The 25,870-nt window shown below is 41.8% G+C and overlaps 1 protein-coding gene across 3 annotated transcripts in view; it reads right to left on the bottom strand.

Annotated features, from left to right (window-relative positions):
* The window catches only part of GALK2 (galactokinase 2), a 63,058-nt gene that overhangs the window by 10,840 nt on the left and 26,348 nt on the right, over positions 1-25,870 (bottom strand). For all 3 annotated transcript variants that reach the window (XM_032763035.2, XM_032763045.2, XM_032763053.2), the window contains 3 exons: positions 16,871-16,969; positions 13,693-13,845; positions 7,113-7,323 (listed from right to left, as the gene is read on the bottom strand). In XM_032763035.2, coding sequence (XP_032618926.1) covers positions 7,113-7,323; positions 13,693-13,845; positions 16,871-16,969 — 463 coding nt within the window. The remainder of the gene's footprint in view (positions 1-7,112; positions 7,324-13,692; positions 13,846-16,870; positions 16,970-25,870) is intronic.

The following is a 25,870-nucleotide window of genomic DNA, read 5'->3' as shown; positions in this document are numbered from 1 at the left end:
TGAGCTCTGTGACCTTCCCAGCTTGCAACGTCCTACAGCCTGGGCTCCAGCCCAAGCCCAAACATGTTCACTGCAATTAAACAGCTCCTGAGCCCAAGCCCCACGAACCTGAGTGGGTCCTGCAGCCTCGTTATGGGCTCTGTGCACCTGGCCTCTATGTTTCTGTGAAGGACTTGCCCTTAAATGACTTCTTCCGTGCCAACAGAGCCCTAATCAAATGGGTCCAAAACATTCATTGCCTACTAACTGCCCTTGGAGGAAACACTGGGATTTTTCAATGCACCAAGGGCTGCAACAACAAAATGTAGAAATCTTAAGACTAAACTGCCATTAATGAAACCTTGTCCGAAATCCACATAAAGTTCTTTGAAAAAGCAAACAGCAATAGGCCAGGGACTATTAGTCTCAAACAAATGTGGGTTAGTTAAATATAGCAGAGAACTGTACCATGGTTGGGGTTGGGTTTTTGTTTTTTGGTAAGGTCATTTTTGAATTTTAAGTGTATGAAAATCTTTCAAACCCATCCACATGGCTGCCACAGATTTTTTTTAAATAATAATTAAATATGGTTTCCAGTAAATTGTATTATTTGTTATTACTTCACTTTCAGCAGATTCTTTTCTTTGAAGTTTCCTGCAGAATTTGACCTTTAGCTAAAAAAATCAACTTCTACTAGGCTATACATTTCGTCAGGTCTCATTGGCATCTGCTTAAGATACATTTCACTGTATATTAATGAACTAAACATGGCTCATCTCTGAAGATGTAGGAGGGCTGCAAGGAATCTATCATAGGGGAAGAATTCACCATCCAAAATCTTAAAGGGAAAGATTCTGCCACCTTTACAAATGTGGACTATACCTTTCTCTGTAAGGTGTCCCATTGATTTCAGTGGAACTATTGGCAGAGAAAGATAATACTGAATGTGTGTGACCGAATCTGGCCTTTAATATATACAAGAAAATGTTGCTGTGTGGTGTTATATTTCATCCAGGGCAGATTATGATTCCCCATCCTCTTATCCACTATAGTGAGTTGTTACACACACAAGGCATCTCAGTCCCTCTAATGGGCCTACTCCTGTGAGTAACTACTAGGGGTGTCGATTAACTGCAGTTAACTCATGCGATGAACTAAAAAAAAATTAATCATGATTAATCGCACGTTAAACAATAGAATACCAATTTAATTTTATTAAATATTTTTGGATGTTTTTATACATTTTCAAATACATATATTTTTATTACAACACAGAATACAAAGTGTACGGTGCTCATTTTATATTATTTTTATTACAAATATTTGCACTGTAAAAATGAACAAAATAAATAGTATATTTCAGTTCACCTTATACAAGTATTGTAGTGCAATCTCTTCATCGTGAAAGCGTAACTTACAAATGTAGATTTTTTTTTTGGTATATAACTGCACTCAAAAACAAAACAAAGTCCACTCAGTCCTATTTCTTGTTCAGCCAATTGCTAAGACAAACAAGTTTGTTTACATTTACATGCGATACTGCTGACTGCTTCTTATTTACAATGTCACCTGAAAGTGAGAACAGGCGTTCACATAGCACTTTTGTAGCCGGAATTGCAAGGTATTTACATGCCAGATATGCGAAACATTCATATGGCCCTTCATGTTTTGGCACCCATTCCAGAGGACATGCTTCCATGCTGCTGATGCTCGTTAAAAAAATAATATGTTAATTAAATTTGTGACTGAACTTTGTGGGGGAGAATTGTATGTTTCCTATTCTGTTTTACCCACATTCTGCCATATATTTCATGTTATAGCAGTCTCGGATGATGACCCAGCACATGTTTAAGAACACTTTCACTGCAGATTTGACAAAATGCAAAGAAGGCACCAATGTGAGATTTCTAAGGATAAATACAGCACTTGACTCAAGGTTTAAAAATCAGAAGTACCTTCCAAAATCTGAGAGGGAGGAGGTGTGGAGAATGCTTTCAGATGTCTTAAAAGGGCAACACTCCGATGCAGAAACTACAGAACCCGAACCACCAAAAAAGAAAAGCAACCTTCTGCTGGTGGCATCTAACTCAAATGATGAAAATGAACATGCATCGGTCCGCTCTGCTTTGGATCATTATCGAACAGAATCCGTCATTAGCATGGACGAATGTCCCCTGGAATGGTGGTTGAAGCATGAAGGGACATATGAATCTTTAATGCAGCTGGCATGTAATTATCTTGTGATGCTGGCTACAAAGTGCTATGTGAACGCCTGTTCTCATTTTTAGGTGACGCTGTAAATAAGACGTGGGCAGCATTATCTCCTGCAAATTGTAACCAAACTTGTTTGTCTGAGCAATTGGCTGAAGTAGGATTGAGTGGACTTGTAGGTTCTAAAGTTTTACACTGTTTTATTTCTGAATGCAGTTATTTTTTGTACATACTTGTACATTCGTAAGTTCAACTTTCATTATAAAGAGATTGCAGTATACTACTAGGTCAATTGAAAGATACTATTACTTTTGTTTGTTACAGTGCACATATTTGTAATCAAAAATAAATATAAAGTGAGCACTGTACACTTTGTATTCTGTGTTGTAATTGAAATTAATATATTTGAAAATGTAGAAAACATCCAAAAATATTTAAATAAATGGTATTCTATTATTAACAGTGCAAATAATCGCGTGATTAATCACGATTAATTTGTTTAATCACTTGACAGCCCTATTAACTACTCAGCAATGTGAGTAAATTGTTCACAATCTGGTCCTCTGAAAACAGAGCAATTGCATGAACCTTTCCTAAACACAACCCCACTCCCACCCCCAGTCAAGACATATTTTAGAGATTATGGCTCCTACTGGTTTAATGGTGGCATTTTTTACCACAGAAATGCCTGCCCTCTAAAAGTGCTTTTTGTTGCTAAAGTAGACCGACCACTCAATTATTACCTTATTTTAGTCTTCCTTATAAGCTACACATGCACGCTGCTACCCCGCAGCTACAGCCTGCTAAAGAGCGCATATGTGGCAGTATGTTTAAAAGTCCACTTCCAAATATGCCTTTCTGTGCCAAAAAAAAAAAAAAAGTTACAGTGAGTTCTTGCACTGAGCTCACCACTCTTTTGGACTACTTCGCAGTGTGAGTGAAAGACTATACAACCCCACTCATTCAAATTGCATTGTGGTTTGAGGCTTATTTTTTCAGTAGCAATATTTTTCCCGATTTTAACGTTAGTTTTCTGAGTGGGGGTTAACTAGCCAAACCCACAGACCCACAGATGCTTTTAGCTCCCATGGTGATTCTGTTCCCAGGTTTAAATGTCAAAATTAGATTACTGTTTTATATGTAAAAAGGAAAAATTGGTTTAAGACTATCCCATTTAAAAGAGAAAAACATTTTATGGCAAAAAGAAGACACTAGTTTACAGAAGATTATCCTGCTGCAGTGGGATTTATAAATACACAACCTTCCCACCACCACTGCAGCCTAAAAAGTTTATGAAGCAATCAAATCCAAGCTGAAACTAGAAAGTGAATAATTAATAATAAATAGTATTGGTTCTAGAGAGGGTCCCAAGGCACAAAGTGTAGGTCCAAATCTGACCTTCTCCTAACTTGGGGGCTTCAGCCCCAGGATTTTGATTTTGCCCAGACAGCAGCAGTGGAGGGTGAGGAGATTCAAAGGTGGCTCTAAGCAATTTCTATACCCCTCTAATCCCAAGGAAAGTGGGGTGATGTGGTGTAGACAGCTAGCTTCCCCAGTGTGGGAGGAATCCTCAGTCAAGATCAGAGGGGTAGCCGTGTTAGTTTGGATCTGTAAAAGCAGCAAAGAATCCTGTGGCACCCTGTAGACTAACAGACGTTTTGAAGCATGAGCTTTCGTGGGTGAATACCCACTTCGTCACATCTGATGAAGTGGGTATTCACCCACGAAAGCTCATGCTCCAAAACGTCTGTTAGTCTATAAGGTGCCACAGGATTCTTTGCTGCTTTTACTGGTCAAGATGGCTTTTCAGGGTCTTTGTGGTCCAAACAGTGCAAAGAGGCTGGAGGAGAAAAGCCAGGATCTGGCTCAACAGCTACCTACAAAGCTTGGCTATGGAGCTTAGTTGTATTATGATCCCTGGTTTTGGTTTGGTCCCACCTCTGATTTGCCCACTAGTTAAGGAAAGTGTGCTGCAGATCTCAAAAAATTCAGCTTCTAACAGGCTTATGTACATCATTGCAAATTCAACTGCAACTATTCTATTAAACAGTCTTGTTAAACCGTGCAGACAGGGGTCATGCAATTGGTTAAGAAGCCTCACTAAAAGGACATGGAGAGGTCAAATTGGAAAGAATGGGAATTTTTAATATTAATAGAAGGGAAAGAAAGAGGTGGACCTGACTGAAATGTATGTGATAATAGCCAGTGCTGTAAAGTGAGAAGTGTGTGCACATTATTTCTTTCCGATTGGCTAAAAGAAAATAGCCCAGTTGGAATCTGCAGCATCCCTCTTCTGTATTGTTATCCCTGGCTTCATCCAGTGTGATGAACACATGGGTGAAGCTTTGAGCCACAAAGCCAACATTTCATTTCTCCTCTCCTAACCCATAAGCATCTGGGGGGAAGGGTGCTGAGACTAATAAATATCTGTAAAATATGTCCAGGTTCTTACACAGGATGTAGTATAAGAACAGAGCATTACTAATAATGCTTTGAGAGATGGCAGAAGTGGAAACTGCCACAAATTAATGTTCAGCTATAAAGGAAAAACCAGAATCCAGCAAATAATTTAACTAAATTCTCTCCAACGTTTTTGCTTTCATTTGCTATGTTTTTCACAGTATCATAATGACAAAGCCTGTTGTTTATTAGTATTTTCTTCTCTCATAGCAAGAAAGCAGGGTCTGTCATTAGGATACAGTGTAAAATACAGCAAACAAAAGCAAAAATATTTTTTCTGAAGAGGAGGTAGCTTTCCAAAACCAACATAAAGTGTAATTTGTTTTGTGTATAACAACAACAAACAGTTGATTTGATTTCTTCGCTCTGTGTCTGTCTTATTTCTCTTTATATCTAATTTTACAGGAATCTGTTGTTTAGTTTTATCTTGTACAAATGCAAACAGACTTCTGCACAACCCATTTTAATTGGCTTTATCAAACAAGATCATGGTCACGCAAATTTTAAGAGATTTTGTTCAGTGAACATCTGCAAACACTAGACAGAGCTATAGTATAACATTTCCTTGGACTTTCTTCTATTGCTTTTATGTCAAAATTTTTCATCCAGACTGTTTTTTTTTTTTAAGTCAAAATAATGATCTGTATAAACAATTCAACTCTACTGAGCCTTAAAAGTTAGCTTTTAAAACCAGAGCTATGCAATACAGTCATATCTGTGAGTGTCTATTCTTATACTGTTTCATACGGGGGGAACAGGGGAGGGGATTGTACAGGAAACTGAGAACCCCAATGAGTTCCCATGAAAATGGAAGTGTGTGGGGTAGGAAAGGGGCAGAAGAAAGAAAAAGGTTATTCATACCCTGCAATATCTAAGAGCACATAGTTCATGTAATACAGGTGTTATAGATATACAGACACTCCCCGGGTTACGCAAACCTGACTTGCGCAAATCCACACTTACAGGAAAAGTTCCGTAAATTCTGTAAGCTAGAAAGGTTGGGGTTTTTTGTTTTTTTTGCATAATGGTCGAGTATGCGTTCCCAACTTACGCAAAATTCAAGTTACGCAAGGCATTCCGGAACAGAACACTTACGTAAGTCGAGGAGCATCCATACACACTTCAGTATATTTTACATATAATGCACACAGGTATTATACAATCTTCTGTAGAGACGTAGGGCCAGATCTTGGTCTCTGATTTCATACTCGCATCTTTCCAGCATTGCAAAGGGGTAGACAGCTGTCCTAATTGGGTAGCTAAGCATTCTGGGTAGCTTAGCATGTCAGGGGAATCCTGGGATGGCATATAACTGGCATAGCTGGCTCTGTACCACCTGCTCCCACCTTTGTTTATATGAGGTGTTCCAGGGCCAGCCAGGGTAATGAGAAGGCCTGGGTGGGGGGAGACTCTGCCCCCCTCCCGCCCCCACACACACATGGGAGAAAGATGCTGAGGAGGAGTGGAGAAAAGGAAGAAGTCAGCGAACTGGTGGCAGGAAGGGAAGGGTTGAAATAGTCACAGGAGAGTGTTTCAGGCAGGCTTGGCTCTTGGCCCCACAGGACTGTGTGCATTCTGCGACAGACACATTACATTCTATGTCTTTTTCTCACATCTTTTAAGAGGCATTCACTACAATTTACCAGAATGTACCCAAAGCTCCCTAGCCACAGGGGGACAACTCTGACCCCTAGACACAGCAAGCGAGACAGAAATAGTTCTACCCAGTGTTATGCATCTGGGGCTTCCCATGCTAGAATAGTTCTGGGTCCCTGCCTCCCAGGCCCAGGAGATGGGCTCAGGCTAGCAGGGTTCAAGCTAGCATGCTAAAAATAGCAGTATGGACATTGCAGCTCGGGCTCGAGTGCAGGCTCTCAAGCCCACCTGACCTCCTGCACTTGAGAACCCAAACTTCAGGCTGAGTTGCAATGGCCACACTGCTATTTTTAGTGCATGCGCATGAATTAATTTGCAACACATTTGTGTGCTTCAGAAATCATCCCCCCAAAGAGTATATTGCCCCACTATGTAGACAAGCCCTTAATCTTTAATGTGAGTTAAGGAATGGTGTTTAAAATTGGTTTCAACAAGACTCCAGTGAAGTGATTGCTAATATGGGTTGGTTTTGATAGAGCTATGCTTTAAAAAAGTTCTGGAATGTAGATTCTTCCTAAGCCATGATTCTAAGATGGCTTGGCTCTTTCCACAACAGCCCCTCAAAGTGTTTTACAAACTGGTTTTGCTGGAACTATGTTTAAATTCATTTCTCTATTTCAGTATAAAGATGGGAACAAATGGGGCTTATATCATAATAATATCAGTTCTTTCACCCAAGAAAACTTCCCACAGGGTCCTGTTGAACTCTTTTGGCAAGATTTCCATGTCCTTTATTTATAAGCACATAGACATTTTACATAATACAAGCTTTTTAATATGAAAAACACCATCTGATGTACACTCACCATCTTGCGTGTTTTGACTGAGGATCTGAGTGCGGAGCTCCTCAGGGCTAATTCCCAGGCATGTACAAATTTCCTCTACGCTGTAAGGCTCAAGGTGAAATACCTCCTCGACAATGGTCAGCATTTCCTTCAGGCTAACTCCTAGCTTGGCCTGAACATCTTGGAGCTTCAGCATTTTTTTCCATTCTAGGCCTTTTGACTTCGAGAGAAGCTACAATGTGAAAAACAGACAATACCACACGTAGGTTGAAACTGACATGAAATATGTCATAAAGCAAACAGATCTTAAAACTGATTTTTTTCAGCAAAAGCCATCAAGCCATCTATCCTTACACAGCAATTAGTGAATATGTTTATACACAGATATAGTTACAGAACAGGAAGATTTTTGTCAGTCACAGCCCAGAAAAATGAAGCATTTTTTTTCTTAAAACACTAGCCAAAAGCTCTTATTGATATTACATATGTCCAGTCAAATCAATGATCCCTCCTTTTCCACACAGGCTACCCCCTCCAACTATTATTCACTCGATAAAGCCAATTTCAGGCATTTATTCATACACATTCCCGAGTACAATAGCACTGGAAATCCCAGAACGACTTGCTATGTTATTTGTCTTTGATCTAATATTGACAGCTCAGCCTGATAAATCCAAGTATCAGAGGCTGTTATAATCTTAACTTCCTTAGAATGCAAACTTGCTAGTGTACAGTATTTTTTATGACAACATTCTATTAACATTCATTTTACAAGGGAGCCTCAGTCTTACCAGTACAATGACGCTTTTTCTTGAGGCATTCAGACAGGCGTTTATGTCATATTAAACTGAGAATGCGTTCTGCTCTCAAGTGTGCTTATTGAGTGGGGGCCAGGATTTTCTCCATTGTGGGCTCTTTTTCTTTTCAATAAATATTGGTTTTAAGTTTGTTTGAAAGCATTAAGGCCTCAATTCAGCAAATCATCCCTTTCCAGCAAAGCACTTCAGTGGGGTTAACTTTCAGGTTAGCGGGACGTAGGCACATGGTGAAAGTTAAGTATTTGCGTTGTGTAATTGAGGCCTATAGGAGAGCTGTGACTTTTCCAAGACCTAGTGGATACTTTTTCACACACAGATTTCTGCGGTCAGTTATAGCAGGATACTGGTTGGTTGCACCATGTGTGAGCTGCTGCCCAGCTACTTGTTGCAGCTTCTCACTGTCCCACTTCCCCTCAAGCATTATTCTATACGGGCCTTTTCAGTTTTTGCTCTATTGCAGTATACAAAAATTAACTACTTTTGGTGCCCTCTAGTGCCTTTCCAAGGTTGATGTGGCGCATTCTAGAGCAGGAAAACAGGTCACATGAAATCCTAACCACGTGACTCTGCAGCCTTTTAAAATACAGACATGTATGTTCACAGCCCCAGAAAGGGCCAGCATTGTCTAGTGGCTAAAGCAGGGGCCTGAGAGTAAGGAAGTGTCCTGGCTCTGGCATTGTTTCTGAGCTGCTGGAGAAGTCACCTATGGCCTGGTTTGAAAGATGCTGAGCACCCAGAGCTCCACAACATTAATCTGCATATATCGCAGTTTCCTCACCTATAAAATGGGGGTGTTATGGGGTATACAAAGCCTGCACTAGACAGGAAGGGGTTAAGGAGCACCAATGGACTCAGGCAGCCCCACCCCATCACACCTGTGAAGTATGGTGGACTTGGAGTAGGAGCTTCAGAAGGGAGAAGCCCAGCTCACAGGGCTCTAGCCTTGGGAGGTAGACAGACCTCTCATCTCAGCTCCCAGAGAGGAGCAAAGTAGTGAGACCAGCTGCCTTAGCTTTCCTACGAGTGTGGAGCAGTAGTACAGTTGGCTGGAGGGCCCTTATGGACGAGGGGGGTGGGTGGGTCCCGCTCTTTATTTCCGTTAGTTTAGTTTTCTTTCCTTTGTCATGTTGGGAGCTGTCCCCAGGGTAGTCCCTGCTGACCATGTGAGCCCCCTCAGGAGAAGGTGGACTGATGTAGGAGGTAGTTTAGGAGAGAAGCAAGAGGCCTGACAAAGCAAAACCCAGGGTAGAGGGAAGGCCTGGGCTCTCCTACAGTCTCACTGAGGAGGCTAGCATAAGGACACCCCAGGCAGAAGGGCTGGAAGGACTAGTAGCCTGACCCTGGCCTGATGATCTAATGCGAAGTTGTGGCAACTGCTGAGTTACCCTCTGGTTTACTGGTATAAATGGATGACACTAAACATGAACCAGCTGGAAGTCCAAGTCACAAGATGAATGTCTGGTAAGAGGAGATACGGAGAGAAAAATCCAGCCAGAAGGCAAGGCGCCAGCTGGTGAGTCACTGTCGCAGTGGGTAATGTTTCCTTCACATATTTAACTTTTAACTTTAATCTTTTATATCTTTAATAGTTGTCTGTAAAAGTGATTTGAGATCTTCAGCTTAAAGATACTGAAGAAATGTATATTATATTACACTAATGATCAGCATCTTGTAGCCCTCATTACTTTAAATTAAACAGGTGTAATCAGTTAGAAAAACCAACACAATGCTTTCTATTATCTGAATAAATAATGCACTGTATTATTAGTAATTCATGCCACTGGTGCATTACCACATCCTTCCCAATTCCTTGAAGAGAGAGGCTGCATTTGAAAGGAGCTTGCTATTTAGATACACTACAGACTAAACACACCGAACAGAAACTGATCACTGCAAAACATTTTGTAGCTGGTATTTTTGTGATCATTCTAAACTTAGAACAACAAAGTTTCTGACCATTTTTAAAGAAAAAATCCCACCCCATTAACTCAAAATACAACCGACACCAGACCCAGAAAAGAAATAGGAAAAAATCCATCTATTGAATTTACAAGAATACTGACCCCAGAGTTCAGTGTTTCCTGACAGTAACTGATCAGATGGAGTAAGGACCTGAGGCATCCTCAAGTTACTTCTTAACTGCCAGGATACACCCTCTTCTTCTGGCCCTTACTGCTCAATGTTACAGTCTCACTGGAACACTATAAATGCATGGCCATCTGTCATATTCAATGATGACATCACAACATCTTGTGTGTGTTTTTTCTGTAGCCATATGAGTCAATCTGTAAGGGGCAAGGTCACAAACACATGTCCTACAGAAATGTGTAGGCATCCACTGAAGACCTGGCATGACACTTGGCCCTTTTTTCCAATCACTTTTTCACATCTGTTTTTTTCCTCAAAGTGTTTGCAACATTTATTGATAGTTGTTCTACACTCAGATCTGTTCTTGGCTCTGTCTTCAAAGTGACCAATATTTATGCCACATGAGTTGAGATTCTGCTTAAGGGTGTCTTTGAAGTGTCTACATTGGCTGCTCTTCCTGCTCTTTCCAATTTCATGTAAGGATGAAAGGACTCTTTTTCAGGAGTCTATCACCACCCATCCCAATAATATGACCTGTCCATTTCTAAGCTTACATTCTAAGTAAATGTGAAAAGAAAGTATATCCTAGTCAATGATGGGACAAATACAAACAATGATTCATAGTGAGTGTGGTATACTTAGCCTTACATAACAATAATACTATCCCAGTACTTTGCAGTCCTCTAGTACCATCTGAGGGTCTTTCAGTACGTCACAAACATTAACCAATAAACTTTACAGCACCCATTAAGGTAGATAGGTAAGCAGGCATTATTAATACCATTTCACAGATAAACAGAGTAACCTGAAGTATAGTCCAAAGGAGTAGAGGCCTAAATTTTTGCAAACATTGAGTATCCATCCTGTGACATCTGTGGTGTAACTTTCAGAGGCAGGGAACAAAACAGGGTCACTCACAGAGAGTGGTTCCCAAGCGTAGCAGCCGCTGAGCCCAGCACAGGAGATCCCAGGCGTCACCACTAAGCCCGGTAAAGTCATTCCTGCCGCAGTTGCTGGCCCCACCAAGTCTGCGCCACATTCAGCCCCTGTTTTCCAGTCTGGCCCATAGAGGTGCAGTGTCATTTTCCATTCCTGAGCTTCCCTGTAGAGGAAGGAGCAAGCAATGTTGCTCTGCCCCAGGCAATGGTACGCAATGGATATATGGCTGTGAGGCCATTGTTCAGAGGTGTTTAGCAACCATTGACTTCAGTTGGAGTTGTGACTATGCTCAGCTCCTCTGAAAGTCAGGCCCTAGCTGTCCCAAACAGGGCACACATTACTGGATTACTAGACCTAACGCTAGAAGTCTGAAAATCTCTCCCATTTTTCAAGAATGTCTGAAACAGAAATTCAGTATCTAGCAGGTTGGGGTTTTTTTATGATAAAGTCAACAGTTCAATTAAACATGGTTCTGTCTTCTTTTATTTGTTGGAAGTAGATGTTTGACCTCCATTGTACACAAAAGAATAAGAGTCAAATGGTGCCCTGGCCAAACATAACCTATTGCAGGGCACCATGAGAATGGATTAAATAGTCTCTGGGTTGAAGACTATGGTTAACAACTCTGCTCCTCTGGCACAATGTGTAAATATCTGCAAGGGGAAGAGTAAGGAAAATGAGTTTAGAGCTACAGGAACGAAGGACAAATACTACCATCAAGACATCCATCAATAAGAATGACCTAAAAAACTGTGCTGTGAGGCCTAAGATGCTGTTTCCTACATCTGTTAGCTTATTAGTTCTGCTGTGTTAATAGTATCTAAAAGACAACCTTCCCTCCCCTCATCTGCCCACCTTCACCCCTCTATGACCTGTTCCTAAAGGAAACAGGTTTTTTCTGTCTCAACAAATTTTTTATTGTGCATGCAATTATCCATCTGGGCAACATGTGCTTAAAAGTGGGCAGATATGAATTGTTTCCTTAAAATTGCACAGCTGTGAAAGGTACTTTTTCAGGCATTGTGTCATCTCTAACAGGTGGTGTAACATCCATCTTTCCCTCATTTCTTCTTTAGTTTGCAACACAGAGCAACTAATCAAAGTCATTTTAAAAGCCGGTGCAATTCACCTACTTTGCTTTATGAAACAACCCATAAGAAGGTCTTACAAATGGTCTATTAAAATTGGGGACATGAAGATTCCTGGACTCTTATTTGAATTAGCTTCCAAAAGAAACAAGGACAACCTAAGTTAGTTGAGGAGTTATTTAATTACCCCAAGTGCAAGGTTTGTCATTCCTGCCAGGAGCCAGTCACAGAGAGGTCCTAACCCTGATTGCACTGAAGTCAATGAGAATCAATGGCAAAAGAAACTGACCATGATCACTGGCATTATCACATATCTCTTAAATACACACACAATATGGTACTTTCCAAGCTGCAATCTTAGTATGGTTCCAACTATCGGTCCATACAGGATGCTTAAAAAGTTTCCCTGAGCATTAGATTCTCTTTTGGAAAGTTACACCAACAGCCATAATAAGGTATGTGTTCACTCAGGTTCAGTGGGCTCCTTTCCTTGTACAGCTTGCAGAGGGATGAGTATGAGGTTTTATATCCCTTCCAAACGTCTTTTTCAGCATTAATTGTTACAACTCTGGCTATTCTTCTTATCCCTACAAATGCCCCATACCCTCTTTGAATCTCCCTTAGCTGTTGGCTTCAACAACATTCAGTGGCAATAAGTTCCACAGTGTAATTATGTAAAGTCTCAGCTGAATTCTCTGACCCAAATTTTACTCACTCACAGCAATATAAACTGGGAGTACGTCACACTTATGCCAGTGTAACTGAAAAAAGATTATTCCCCTTTATTTCTATAACCAACTGAATCCAAAGCTCAAATCTGAATATTCCCAAACACTGGGGCTTTTTCAATCCAGATCCAAATTTGAACTTTCCCAAGACTTGGATTGCTCAGATTCAATCTATTTTAGAGACAGGTTCAAGCTGTGAATTGGCATCCCAGTCCACATCCAACTCCGCAGTTTGGGTTCAGGCCCATCTCTACGCTCAATACAAGTACACCTCTATCTCGATATAACGCTGTCCTCGGGAGCCAAAAAATCTTACCGCGTTATAGGTGAAACTGCGTTATAGCGAATTTGATTTGATCCACTGCAGCGTGCAGCCCCGCCCCCCCCCGAATTCGTGTTATATCGGGTGGCGTTATAACGGGATAGAGGTGTATCTGTTTCTAATCAACACTTCCAATAGCATTTGAATGTTTCTACATTATATCCTGGATTACTGCTTTCTGCTTATCCCAGTAAATACACATCTATTACTGTACACACAGAACTGCCATGGGAATCCATTTGTTTTTCTCCACTGCATTTTCATTATCAGGGTTTAATTAGAAGCCCTCTACTTGCATTAACTGAGAATATTTTTGCTGAAAAGGAATTAATTTGTTCTCTCCACACATGCCTAATAACCAATAAACTCAATAGTGCTAAATCACAGACCCTACAACAAACAATAAGGGTCTGATCCCAGATGCCTCACACTTCCATTGAACTCCGTGGGAGTCTGCCTTGCAACAGGGTAGAGGGGGTCTGGCCTTGAGAAGATAAAAATGTCAGTTAAAGCAGCACCTGACCTGGTGTTAAAGTGAAGCTGTGACTGGTCAGGGGTGGAGGAAAGCACATAGTTGGATGAAGGTTTCATTAGAGTTTGACAAAAGCCATACAGTACCTTTGTAGCCAGACGACACTCCATCACCCTAATATTGTAATGAGAAGTTGCTGCTTTATTCATTTTGACACAACTGTTAGCAATAACAAAAGCTGCTCCACTTGGAAGTCTCACATCAGTTGCCCTCAGAGGACTGAACTCTATCAGCTTGGCCTGTTAAAAGAAAAATGAATGGTCAGTTTTAATTTACTAGCAACCAGCAATGGAGTTAGCTCAATAAATCAAATGCATTTACCTTTGCAAACTTTTTTTCCTCTCAAGAACCCACAGATGGCTAACCAAGGAAATTGACATGAAACAGTGAGAAAAGCTATTTAGCCCCAATGGTCAAGTTACAAGAAAACCTGAAGCCTCTTCCTGGGAGCTGGAATTTATGGCTTCTCCATTAAATGTCCTTGTGTTTTCAGAGTTTCACAGAACCTATTTGTAGGCAACACTTTTCAAAATAACTTCATTTTAAGAAGATGCCAGATGGCATTTGGGAAACTGAAATCCAGCTGGGGTGGGAGTGGCAACACTAGAGCATGGGGGTAGTAAGAACTGAACCCTAAATGTGAGAGCAGGGCCCAAACACATCTGAACACCCCACGGCCACCATTCCAGGGTGTTCTAAGTCTTGATCCAGGTCTAGCCCCGGTAATTACAAAGTATATATTTAATCAGTGGGATACATTTCAGTAAAACACCCAGACTGCTCTCCCTGAGGAAACCTGCAATGCAAATCAAAGGACTAGAAAAGCAGGCAGCCAGCTCATTTTGATACAGCACATTCAGGCTCCAATCCTACAGTGTGTTGTGTGGCAGAGAGCTTTTGTACCTGCAGGGCCCCCATCAGAACCAGCCATCTGCCCATGCATTGCAGGATCAGGGTGATATTGTGCAAAATGACTCTCCTAAAAACTCGAAGGCTTCACACACTTTTTGTTGCTTCTGTAGACTGAGCTTGCGGCGCACACCAGGGGCTTCTTGCCTTCCTCCATTACAGCCCACAAGGTCCCCATGTGCCACCCTCCGATCCCCCTCTAGTTCAGGTACTTCCTGCAACACTCCACATCCCTCCTACCAGGGGCACTGTGTGTACCTCATTCCCCTCTGCTCCCATACCAGGGTCTCCCCCTCATGCCTTGTGTTCTGTGTGCACCCCACTCCACCCTCCCACCATGGCAGGGGGTCTGTGTTCACCCCCCGCCCCATCCCCATTTCTCTTGTGACTGTTTCTGTTTTAGCCTACCAGTGTTTCAAAATCCCTTTCTTACAGGATACAGGTGCTTGTGCTTCCCAACTGGGGACGGAGGGCACTAATGACGCACAGACCATGTGACTAGGTATCAGGGAGACAGTGTCACATCCTAGCTGTCACCAAAAGCAGTAGGGTTCTGCCCACTGACACCTAGAACAATCCCTGAAATTTTGGAACTGACTGGTTCGGGGTTGAAAAGTTATTGCCTTGCAGACAGACAGAGAAATGCCAGCGAGTAGGGTGTAGGGCCTCGCTTCACTCAGCCAATTATTGCCTCACTTTCCCCAGCAACAGAACTGGAATAAAATATTTCCCTGTCTCATAGGCCTGTGGTGAGGTATAAAATGGGTACAGCATTTTGTGCCCTTTGGGTGAACTGAGCTATAAATCCCAGTAACTAAATCCTGCAGGCTGTGATGTCATGAAGAGATTAAAAGCACACCTAGCTCTTACTTTTCACTGGGGTAGGTGGTATATTGCACACTTTGTCAGGGATCCGCTCAGAGAAGACTGCAGCTCTATAGAGCAGGGACCTGTTACTGGTTTTGGCACCCTGCATTTGCTGCATGGGTCCATGAACAGCTATGGTGCTAACCAAACAACAGGTGGCCACATGCCAATCTGCTTCCAAGCCATGTATTTAGAGTCCCCATCATTGTCTTAACCCACTGGGGCTTATGCATTATTTTGCAAATATCAAGGGAGAGGCTTGCTTCCCTTTAAATGCCCTCTCACTTGGCGTACATACCCCGTTACGGTGCTCACCACTTTTGGATTAAGAAAACCCTTACCACTTTTGAACCATATAAAACATTTCCACTTAGAGAAAGCCAAGGTGACTGTATGTCAAGAAAATGTGTAACTTCTTTCAGCACTGCTGTAGCTGCACAGGTGCTACCAAAAGTATAAGCTGTTGTGTAGATTGGACGTAGGCCCAGAAAAGTTTGGGCGGTCAGAATGCACTCATGGTGGACTTGAGAATATCCAATGTATTCAAAGGATGAGCACATTTTGCATATAAGTGGCAAATAAGAGAAAACGCCATGATATGGAGCTAAGCCCCTATTACACGCTGTGGAGAGATACAGTCACCAAGTAAAATGGTAAGCATTTCACAACGGATGGCCAATGTAAAGGTTTCTCATGAATGGCTGCATTCATTTCAATAAACCTACTTTTGTGAGTTTTAGGTTTGATGGCCTAAAGCCACACACACCTTTTTAGACAGTAGGCAGATCCCACTGTAAATGGTATTTTTGCAGCACTTGTGTATAGCTCAGCAGGTCGTGTATGGCAGTGCCCATTCATCGGTTTCTCATGCTTAAGAAAGATACCTTCAACACCTTAATCAAACACTAGCATTTTATGAAAACAAAGTCTGAAAAATTTGTGTAATTCCCCATTGTAGTTATGAGCGGGGATTTGGAGCAATCAAATTTTTGAATTGCTCCGCTCCAGCTCCGCTCCAGCTCCAGGCATAAAACCTACTGGTCTGTGCTCCAGCTCCAGGCTCCGCTCCAAAGCCCTGGTTATGAGCGAATCTGGCAGCTTTACTAGAATGGGTCTGTCACTAGAAGTTCCAATAAAGAATTCTTGTGATAACTAGGGGATACCAGCCATTTAGACTTCATAATGTAGGAATTACTCCAGGTTCAGTGGTGCATCAGCTGACCAACAGTGAGTCTATTACTCCTCTTTCACATCCCTTCCTCTCCCATACAGCCTTTCTAGTCTCTTTCATCTCTCACTCTCATCTTCTTAGTCCTACAAGCCTCTCGTTTTCTGAAGAGTGGTATTTCTTATACAGTGAGGCTCATATATACTCACATCTTCGTGCATAATCCGTGGCTGTACTGTTTTGCCCAGCTATTGGTTCCCTATATCTTTAATACGTACAGTTGTAATGTGTTGGTAGTTTACACTAAAAGAGCCACGTACAGTTCCTTCTTCTGCAAGGAATGATATGGACTGGTCCATGCCTCCTCCTTCCGTGCCAATGTACCGTTCGCTCTTGGTGCAAATTTCTGCAAGTTCCACCTAAGGAAACATTGGAAGTAAAGCTTGAGTAAAGATAAAGGATGCAGCACATACATTGCTTACATTGACAGACTGCAGAGGATAGTGAGATACCTCTGAGATCACCCTTCCCCACACATTCCTTACCAATAGACTAAGCTTTGGATGCCATGCAAGTCTGACCCATTCTCACTGTAAGATGGTATCACCATATAGTCTTTCTCCTTTTGCTCTGAACCATACCAGGATCTCCCTGACTCCACTATAGCCACTGGCACTGGACGCTTATCAGAGTCTCCATTCTAGCACCACTCCTCCTTAAATTCCCTCCCCCAACCCTCATTCCATTTCCACATCTGTGTCTGAAATTGTGCTTCAGCACTGACTGAATACAAAGTATGCTCCCTGGTAATTTATGTTATCCAGATAATTCACCTTACTACTTGTAATGTGTTGGTTTCATAACTAGAAGTTACCGACTGAAGCTGAACTCATGAGATTTATGACTTTACAGAGTTTCCCCAATTAGGGACCTGGTCCTCCAGTGCTCACATAGGCAAAACTCCAAATAATATCAATGGGACTTCCGCCTTAGTAAAGAATGCATGATCAGGTCCCTACAATAAATCATCTGGGGTCTGGCTCTGACATTCTTCCATTAAGACTGCCTTATCTGGCAAGCAGCACCACTGCCCATCTCAGAGGCACAGTTTCTTCTGGGCGCTGGGCATGTGACAATGCCACAATCTAGCCCTTAGAGATTATGATGATCTTGTTTTACAAACCAAAAATGAACAAATGGTTAAAGGGCCAAATTCTGCTCTTGAATGTGTGTGTGGCTCCCACTGAATCCAGTCCCAGATATCGGCCCAGTGGACTTTGGTCACCTGTGTGTAGTAGTTCCATGACTGTTCAGGAGCCTGTTAATGTCTTAACTTTCTTAAAGTAAGTGAATAAATATGGGACTCGGGCCTTCTCAGTGCCAGTCTGTCAGTGGCTCCTCTCCATTCCCTAGGGAACATGCGTTCCACTCTCTGACATGACACCCTAACCTCTGTTAGTCTATAAGGTGCCACAGGATTCTCTGCTGCTTTCACCCTAATCTAGAATTTCTATAACCTGTAAACACCAGAGTGTTTGTGTGAGGCTTCATCAATGTCTTAGCAGTTTTTGACACCTACAGATGAAATGGTACTTTAGAAGGGGAGAGTATTCATGTTATCACTGCTGTAAAAGACACTTCACAGCAAAGACATTAAAGCCAGCCCCTGAGGAGCCTTGGGGAATGCTCTAAGAACATTTTATAACAATGGGTAAAGGGGAAAGCATGTGTGGCTGTACCAGCTCATCCCATCAAGCACAGGGTAGTCGGCATCATACGCACAACAGGGAAGAAAGGGGGGAAAAAAAGAATGTAGCAAAGCAGCAGCATGATCTTCAAACCAGGAGCAAAGTCAGATTCAGATCCCCCAGCAGGGAACTGAAACAAGATAACCACCACAGTAGGGACATTAACCAGCTGTACCACACAACTGTAAATGGTAGCAGATAGAGGCAGTAAATCACCACACATTGAGGGAGGTATATGTGCCTGCCTGCTCATTCACTCAATTTACATAAAGCCACTGGAAACAGACAAAGCTGTAAAGTGTGTGCTCAGAGCTATGCAATCAGACTGAATGGCTTGCAAATGCACTAAAGGTTGATTTACTTGGCCCATAGTGCTACTTATGTAAAACGCTCAATAAACTTCAGGTTGATAAGGAGCTGTCAAAAAACCATTACCAAACTACTCTAAAACTGGGCAGATAGGAGCCCTTTGAGGCAAACATCAAGGAGAGTTCAGATTGTCCTCAGAGCAGTATATTGGTGCCGTAGTGTAAACAGACCCACTTACACCAATCTAAAGACAAAGGGGTCTGCTTTCCTATGGATGCACAGGATCTTATAGGGGTAATTGATCACTAATGGGAATCAGACAGCTAAATCCCCTGCACAGCAAATAGAAAATGGCCAGGCCACAAGCAAAGTTTTAACTGTTGTCCCTTCATACATTTGAAAGATGAACAACAAATAGGGATTGTGCCTCCTTTGCTTCTTGAAGTATAAAAACAAAAAGGCCACACACACAGAGGTGTTCCTTGTTGCTTAACTTTTTTTTTAACCTTAAATGTATATCAGGAATGTCAAGCCTTAACCGAAGTCCATGTTCTCTCTCCCCCGCACCACCACCCCCAAAAATAAGAAATAATTTGTGAATGAACCCTGACCATGTAACAGTCCACCCAACATTAACTAAGCCCCTTTTCCTCTTAAAATAAACAATGAAGTATTTGCACAGTAGAAAAGACACACCCACACTGGCATACGCAGGCATGCACACACACACACAATGCAGCTTGAAGGTGCTCACTCTTCTCTGCAGCTGGAACAGTCTATATACTCAAACTTCATGTGCTCCCCATCACCGGGTGAGCCACACCACTATACTGCTCCCTCCCTCCTCCTCTCCCAAAGCAGTGATACCTCCTCACTTGTTTTTGCAGCTACTTGTAAGGAATATTGGACTAGGGTCCGAGCAATTCATCAGCTGGGCAGCATTGGAAATCTCTCCAGAGTTTAGATGCATGCAGCCATCCCATTTGAAAATCTGATGTATGTGTAAGATCTGTTTGTGCCCTGAAATATTCAGGTTCGGATTTGCACACACATGTTTCTAATAATGTAGCCTAAAATGCAGCTCTTGAGGTGCTCGTGCTGTATATTTTGCTCTCAGGCATGGAAGCCAGAGAAATGATTGTTTCATTTGCAGATTTTGAGAGGAAGCATAGAAAAACTCAGACTGGACAATTCTCCTTTTGCTTTAGATACAAGTCATATCGCCCCCTGCTCAGATCCTCTACCAGTCAACTTTGTGAGCCTAAGGTTGTTTACACTTTAAAAAAAGGGAGGGGGGAGGCTTGCAGCTGTGGAATGTTAACAATTAGCACACTGCCACCCCCGTCCCTTCATATGTTCTAGCGATCCACGCCTTGCTAAGCACTGGTTCTTGCTTTGCCCCAGCCTGCCAGCTGTCCAGCTGCATGTGCTGGGCACACAGCACTGCTGGAGCCTTGAGCAACCTTTTTTTTCTTTTTTAAACTCAGCAAGGAATGGCAGGACCACCAAGTAGGACCTGGCAGGGGTTGAAGAACAGCCCAGGCATCCCTGAAAGACTTGATTCCTAATTTAAACAGGCTCATACCTACACAGACTGGCCTTCTACTAGTAGTAGCAGAGGGATAGGACCGGAGCGGGTGAAGTAGTCGTTTGTGCAAAAAAGCAGTTTTTATTCACTACTGAAGCAACCAGCCAAACATTTGCTTTTTGGTAAAACAAAACTCAGGGAAGTGGGACTGTAATCCTGGAAGCTGAAGCAGAGATATGAAGATGCCGAGAGCCATGGCGTGCGGAGGTTTTATATTTAGAAAAGGAGAATGATCTTGTGACTGAAACAGTGAGCTTAGAGCCCAGGTCTCTAGTTCTATACACCTCTACCCCGATATAACGCGACCCGATATAACACGAATTCGGATATAACGTGGTAAAGCAGCACTCCGGGGGGCGGGGCTGCACACTCTGGCAGATCAAAGCAAGTTCGATATAATGCGGTTTCACCTCTAATGCAGTAAGATTTTTTGGCTCCCGAGGACAGTGTTATATCAGGGTAGAGGTGTATTTGACTTCTTGTCTGATCCAGAGCGAGAACCCTACCTCACGTGTCAGAATGCATTACAATTTGCAAAATTCTTGGAAATCCTCAGATGGGACATGCTATAGAAATGGAAACTATTATTATTAAAACAAGCAAGCTGGGGAAAATTAGGATCTCGGAGATAAGAGGGCTTCTAAAACTAACAGTTCTGCAGGGGAAAAAAGCCAGATGTGTGACTCACAGAAAATCTTCTTGCCCATGCATGAGGACACAGTGCCATTTAGGTTTAGCTAGCCACTCCTGGCATCCTAGGTAGAAGCTGAGGGCCTAGGCAGCCACCCAGTTTGCCTATAGCCTGAGCAGCCGCTGGCCCTTCCTTTTCTCTCCCATGGGTTCATCACTTCTCAGTCAAACCACAATACATGAATGGTTCCCACACATTCAAGACTCACAACTGTTAGCACAGGTCCCATCCCCAAATTATGTATCTAATCAATGGCATTTTTATCATACACTACATCTTCAAAGAACTTTACAAACATTAACTACTCAATTCTCACAGCACCCCTGTACGGCAGAAATTATTCCCCATTTACAGACAAGGAAACTGAGGCAATGATGTTTGTGACTTGTCACATAAATCAGCCCCAGAAGTGGAACTAGAACTTCAACATTTGTGATTCCCTCCCACCGCTGTGCTCCTTCTTCTCAGCAATGCTGCCTCAACTAACTATTTCTGGAGCAGGTTTAAAGTTTTTCCGATGTGATGGTAATATACGTAACACAAAAAGACATAGAAAAATATTAACATCAATGCACAAAAGGACCAGGAAAACTGCTTTAAAATCCAAGAAGCAAAAATGACTTCATGTACCATGTGAATGTGAACGTTCCCTGCCTAATTCTTTTGAAATCCACACATTCTCACAACCCTCTCATTTCTCCAGTACTGGCCAAAAAACGGAAGAATTCTAACCCCACTACCCCACTCAGATGTGGTGAGTGTGGTAATGTGGCTAGAATGTGAAATAATATTGCTAACACAACACGTGAGTCTTAAGAGGGACACAGAACCCCATTTGCAGGCTACCAGCTGTAGTAAATTAGCAAAGTGGGCCATTTAACTGAGCAGTAAAAATGACCAAACAACTTCAAAAAATAGTTTTCTGGATCTGAGCCTTCCAAAAGAAAAAACAGGAGAAAAATGTTCCTGAGCCCTGTGAGTAGCTAAGAACTTATCGGTTAGTAAAGACCTGGGTCAGAATTCATTCTCCCTCGATGACCTTAGAGGTAATTTCACATGACCTCAAATGACCTACATCAGCTATATGATAATCTGCATAGGTTCATGATAACTCACCCACAAGCCCAGCTCAAAACAATCAAGTGACTTATTACACTCCAGAATGCACTCGGCAGAATACACAGCACAATGCAATGTTGTGCTATATCTTGGCTGTTCAGCATAATAGCCATTTGATAATTCATCATTTAGGGTCAAATCCTGCAGTCCTTACTCAAGTGACAGCTGGGGAGTCAGAAGCCCTGGCTGGACCGTGGAAGGGGAATATAGGTGCAACTGCCCTGAACTGTAATATTGTGAGTAGTGGATCTGCCACCATTCAGCTCTATTGCCCAAAACTTCCATGCATGTACTATAGCCCTTTAGTACTACAGATGTAGTAGTGAGTGCACCAGTGCCCCATATCATGAGAGAGGAGAGACCTATCTGGAGCACTGGAGCTTAAGTTTGTTTTTATTTTGTCCGTGGTTATCCGTTACGTCTTTAAGTACGTTCACGTCATCTGATCCTGACCCCAGAGCAGGCCTCCTCGGTTTCCTTTCTTCCTCTTATTCCTCCCAAAATCTCCTCGCCTCCCTGCCACCACCATGAATTGCTGGCACCTCTCCTCCTCCTGCCCCCAGAGACTAAGCATGTCATTCTCAGGAAACGACTAAACTCCACCACCAATCTGGTAAGCAGGTGCCTCAAATACCATAGCTTTCCAACTCCTGCCTCACAGACAAATACAATCAGGACATTAGTGTCTCTTGGCCAGTTCACATGGCAAATTGGCAGTGCTTAACTTGGGGGATGTTTAGCATCAAGGAGTTATACAAGATACTATGTTTAGCATTTTTTTTCTGTTTATGCAATAAAAAGAAAATATAACTACATTTAGTCAGAATGTGCCTAATTAAAACAGAGCAAAACAACATTATCAAGAACAGAATCACAGCACACAAAATTCATTCTGTTACCTAATGTTGCACAGGAGAAATCCTATCATTTGGAAATATGCAAGAAGTAATAAAAATTTTAAGCAAGCTGCTGTTTCTCAAGCACTTTAAAACGAAAAGTCTGTTTTTTTCAGATACCAGTAGTTGGCAAATTGGGGAAAAGGCTAAATTGGGGCACACACATCTACCCACCTCTTAGAAAATTCTGTTTCTTCCCCCCTCCTCATTCTAAATTCTGATCAGTATTTATCCATCACCAGGAAGCAATGCTTACTCATTTGTAGGGCAGATAACTTGTTCACATGTGCAGACCAGGACTAGTCTTTGATGTGAAGGAGAGTTTCAAAAAATACCTGTTTTTTGTTTGAAACAGTTTAAAGTTCTTCCTGATAAGGAGTAAGTCAAATCCTGGGTTACAAAGAAAGAAATTTCTACCACTTAAAAACTGTTTCATCTTTAAGCCACAGTATTTCCTATCCAATATAGATAGCACGAAGAAGTCTACCCTAAGAAATCACATCAATGGAGTTTGTTAAACATAGTTTGGTCTAACAAAGTTGCGGTGGGAGGAAGGTGAGATAGTTGAAGTATTTTCTGCTGTTTTTAGGTGGAAAGGTTTTTTGAAATCACTCACAAAAAGGCTGGTCAATTTTCTACCTAAACTGTTTTTATGGAAAACGGGTTTTGACTAAATGAAATTTTTTCACTAAAAGTGTTTGCTTTCTGCAGAAAGTCTCAACTTTTTGTTGAAAAACTGAACACCCAAAAAGTTTCTGGTTTTCAGCTAAAAATCTTTGATTTTCATTTTGTTCAGTGAAAAGTTGAAGGGGGAGGGGGAGAACTTGTCTCATAAGCTCCAATCATAGAATCATTGATTAGGATTGGAAGAGACCATCCTCAGGAGGTCATCTAGTCCAACCCCCCCGCTCAAAGCAGGACCAACCCCAACTAAATCATTCCAGCCAGGGCTTTGTTCCTCTAAGGATGGAGATTCCACCACCTCCCTAGGTAACCCATTCCGTGCGTCACCACCTTCCTAGTGAAATAGTTTTTCCTAATATCCAACTTATACCTCCCGTACTGCAACCTGAGACAATTGCTCTTTTTCTATCATCTTCCACCACTGAGAACAGCCGAGCTCCGGCCTCTTTAGAACCCCCCTTCAGTTGAAGGCTGTTACCAAATCCCTCATCACTCTCCTCTTCTGCAGGCTAAATAAGCCCAGTTCCCTCAGCCTCTCCTCATAAGTCATGTGCCCCAGCCCCCTGATCATTTTCGTTGCCCACTGCTGGACTCTCCAATTTGTCCACATCCCTTCTGTAGTGGGGGCCCAAAACCGGACACAATACTTCAGACGTTGCCTCACCAGTACTGAACAGAGGGTAATAATCACTTCCCTCGATCTGCTGGCAATGCTCCTACTAATGCAGCCCAATATGACTGTTAAGGTCATCTTCCTAGCCTGTCATTCTGACTACATCACCCCTATTCTTTCACTGCATCAAACACAGACACAACCCAACTCTGTAAGTTTTGCTTCCTCTTTGCTTTTCAGACACTTGCCTTTTTAAGGTATGACATTTTGTTACACCGTTTCCCACTAGAGCCTATTTCATTGGGAGTTTACTAATCACTAATTTAGTTTCTTTAATCTCCATTGGGTCCATGTGGTGATAATGACAATAGACAATGAATTATAATGGAAACAGAAGATGATCCACTTTATATGACTTTTACTCACAAATATACAGTCAACTGTAAGAAAGTGTGTGAGTGAGAAGTCCAGATAAGGAAGCTTGAACTGTAATAGTCCACCTGCTCAAACAGAGCTTAAGGGCCAGCTACTCAGATTTTCATCCTGTGCATGGGTTGGAACAGGGTGTAAATTGGGACAGAAGGTGGCCCTTTGCATCGAAACATTTTGCATCAAAACTGTCAGTTTCAATATATTACATACCAGTGACCAATCCCTTTCAACCTCACATAAACCTTTAAAGAATTAAACTCATGTAAGATAGAATCCCTTAAAAGAGTAGGATAATTAGTGAGTGGGAGACAGGAAAATATTTGTTAGTGAAACAAATTTAGTGTTGCTTGGTTTTGTTTTGGAAAAGCACACAGTTCATTACCCCTAAACTAGATATATACAGATCTAGAACGACTACAAACAAAATGAATTGACTTTATCTATACAATGATGGTATAAATTTATATTCACTTGAGTTATTTTATGTAAGACATCTCAGGCAAGGTTAGTACATCAGGTTTTGCAAATAAAAGAATGCAGGAAAAGTGACAATGTAACATTTAAGCTCTATAACAAAAATTCAGTTTCCTTTCTGCCTGAAAGGTAATTACTTGTGAGGGAAGCCCCTGTTATCAACAGCTGTGTAATAGTGTGCTACAGCCTTTCAACATTTTCACAGTCAGTGCTCTAAGAGCTCTTTTCATCATATAACTTCTGGGAAATGAAGGTATCTATGTGTATGCGTGATCAAAAAATCATAGACTCAGGAGATGCAAAAATCCTATTAGTCCACCTAGTCTATCCCTCAGCCAATGCAGGAATGTTTCCTAATTTACATTTACCAATGTGTTGTCCAGTTTCATTTTATATGTCACAAGCAGTGTGGCTTTCAGCCCTTGCTTGTACAATAAAGTGTGGAAGATTTAGCGCCTGAAGAAAAACCCGCTGCAGATTTTTCATTTCTTCAGTGGGGTTGGATCAGGTCTTCAGCTCATTGAAAACTATAAAGCTACAGATATAGACGACTATTTTCATATGCATAGCAGCATATAAAAGCAGCATGACATGATCATTATTCTACATCACTAAAGACATAGTTTAAGCCAACATAAATGTTCATAGTCTTTCAATCTCAGACATTGAGTATATGATCCAATAGCATCTGGGGAGAAAAGGCCTGTTGTTAAATTATATTTTGTGTGTAAAATAACCTAATACTTAGAGACTAATGAAGGTTACC

The sequence above is a fragment of the Chelonoidis abingdonii genome, chromosome 9 (genome assembly GCF_003597395.2).
Source record: "Chelonoidis abingdonii isolate Lonesome George chromosome 9, CheloAbing_2.0, whole genome shotgun sequence".
Lineage (NCBI taxonomy): Eukaryota > Metazoa > Chordata > Testudines > Testudinidae > Chelonoidis > Chelonoidis abingdonii.
The sequence above is the reverse complement of the archived record's forward strand: the minus strand, read 5'-3'. Positions and strand labels throughout refer to the sequence as shown.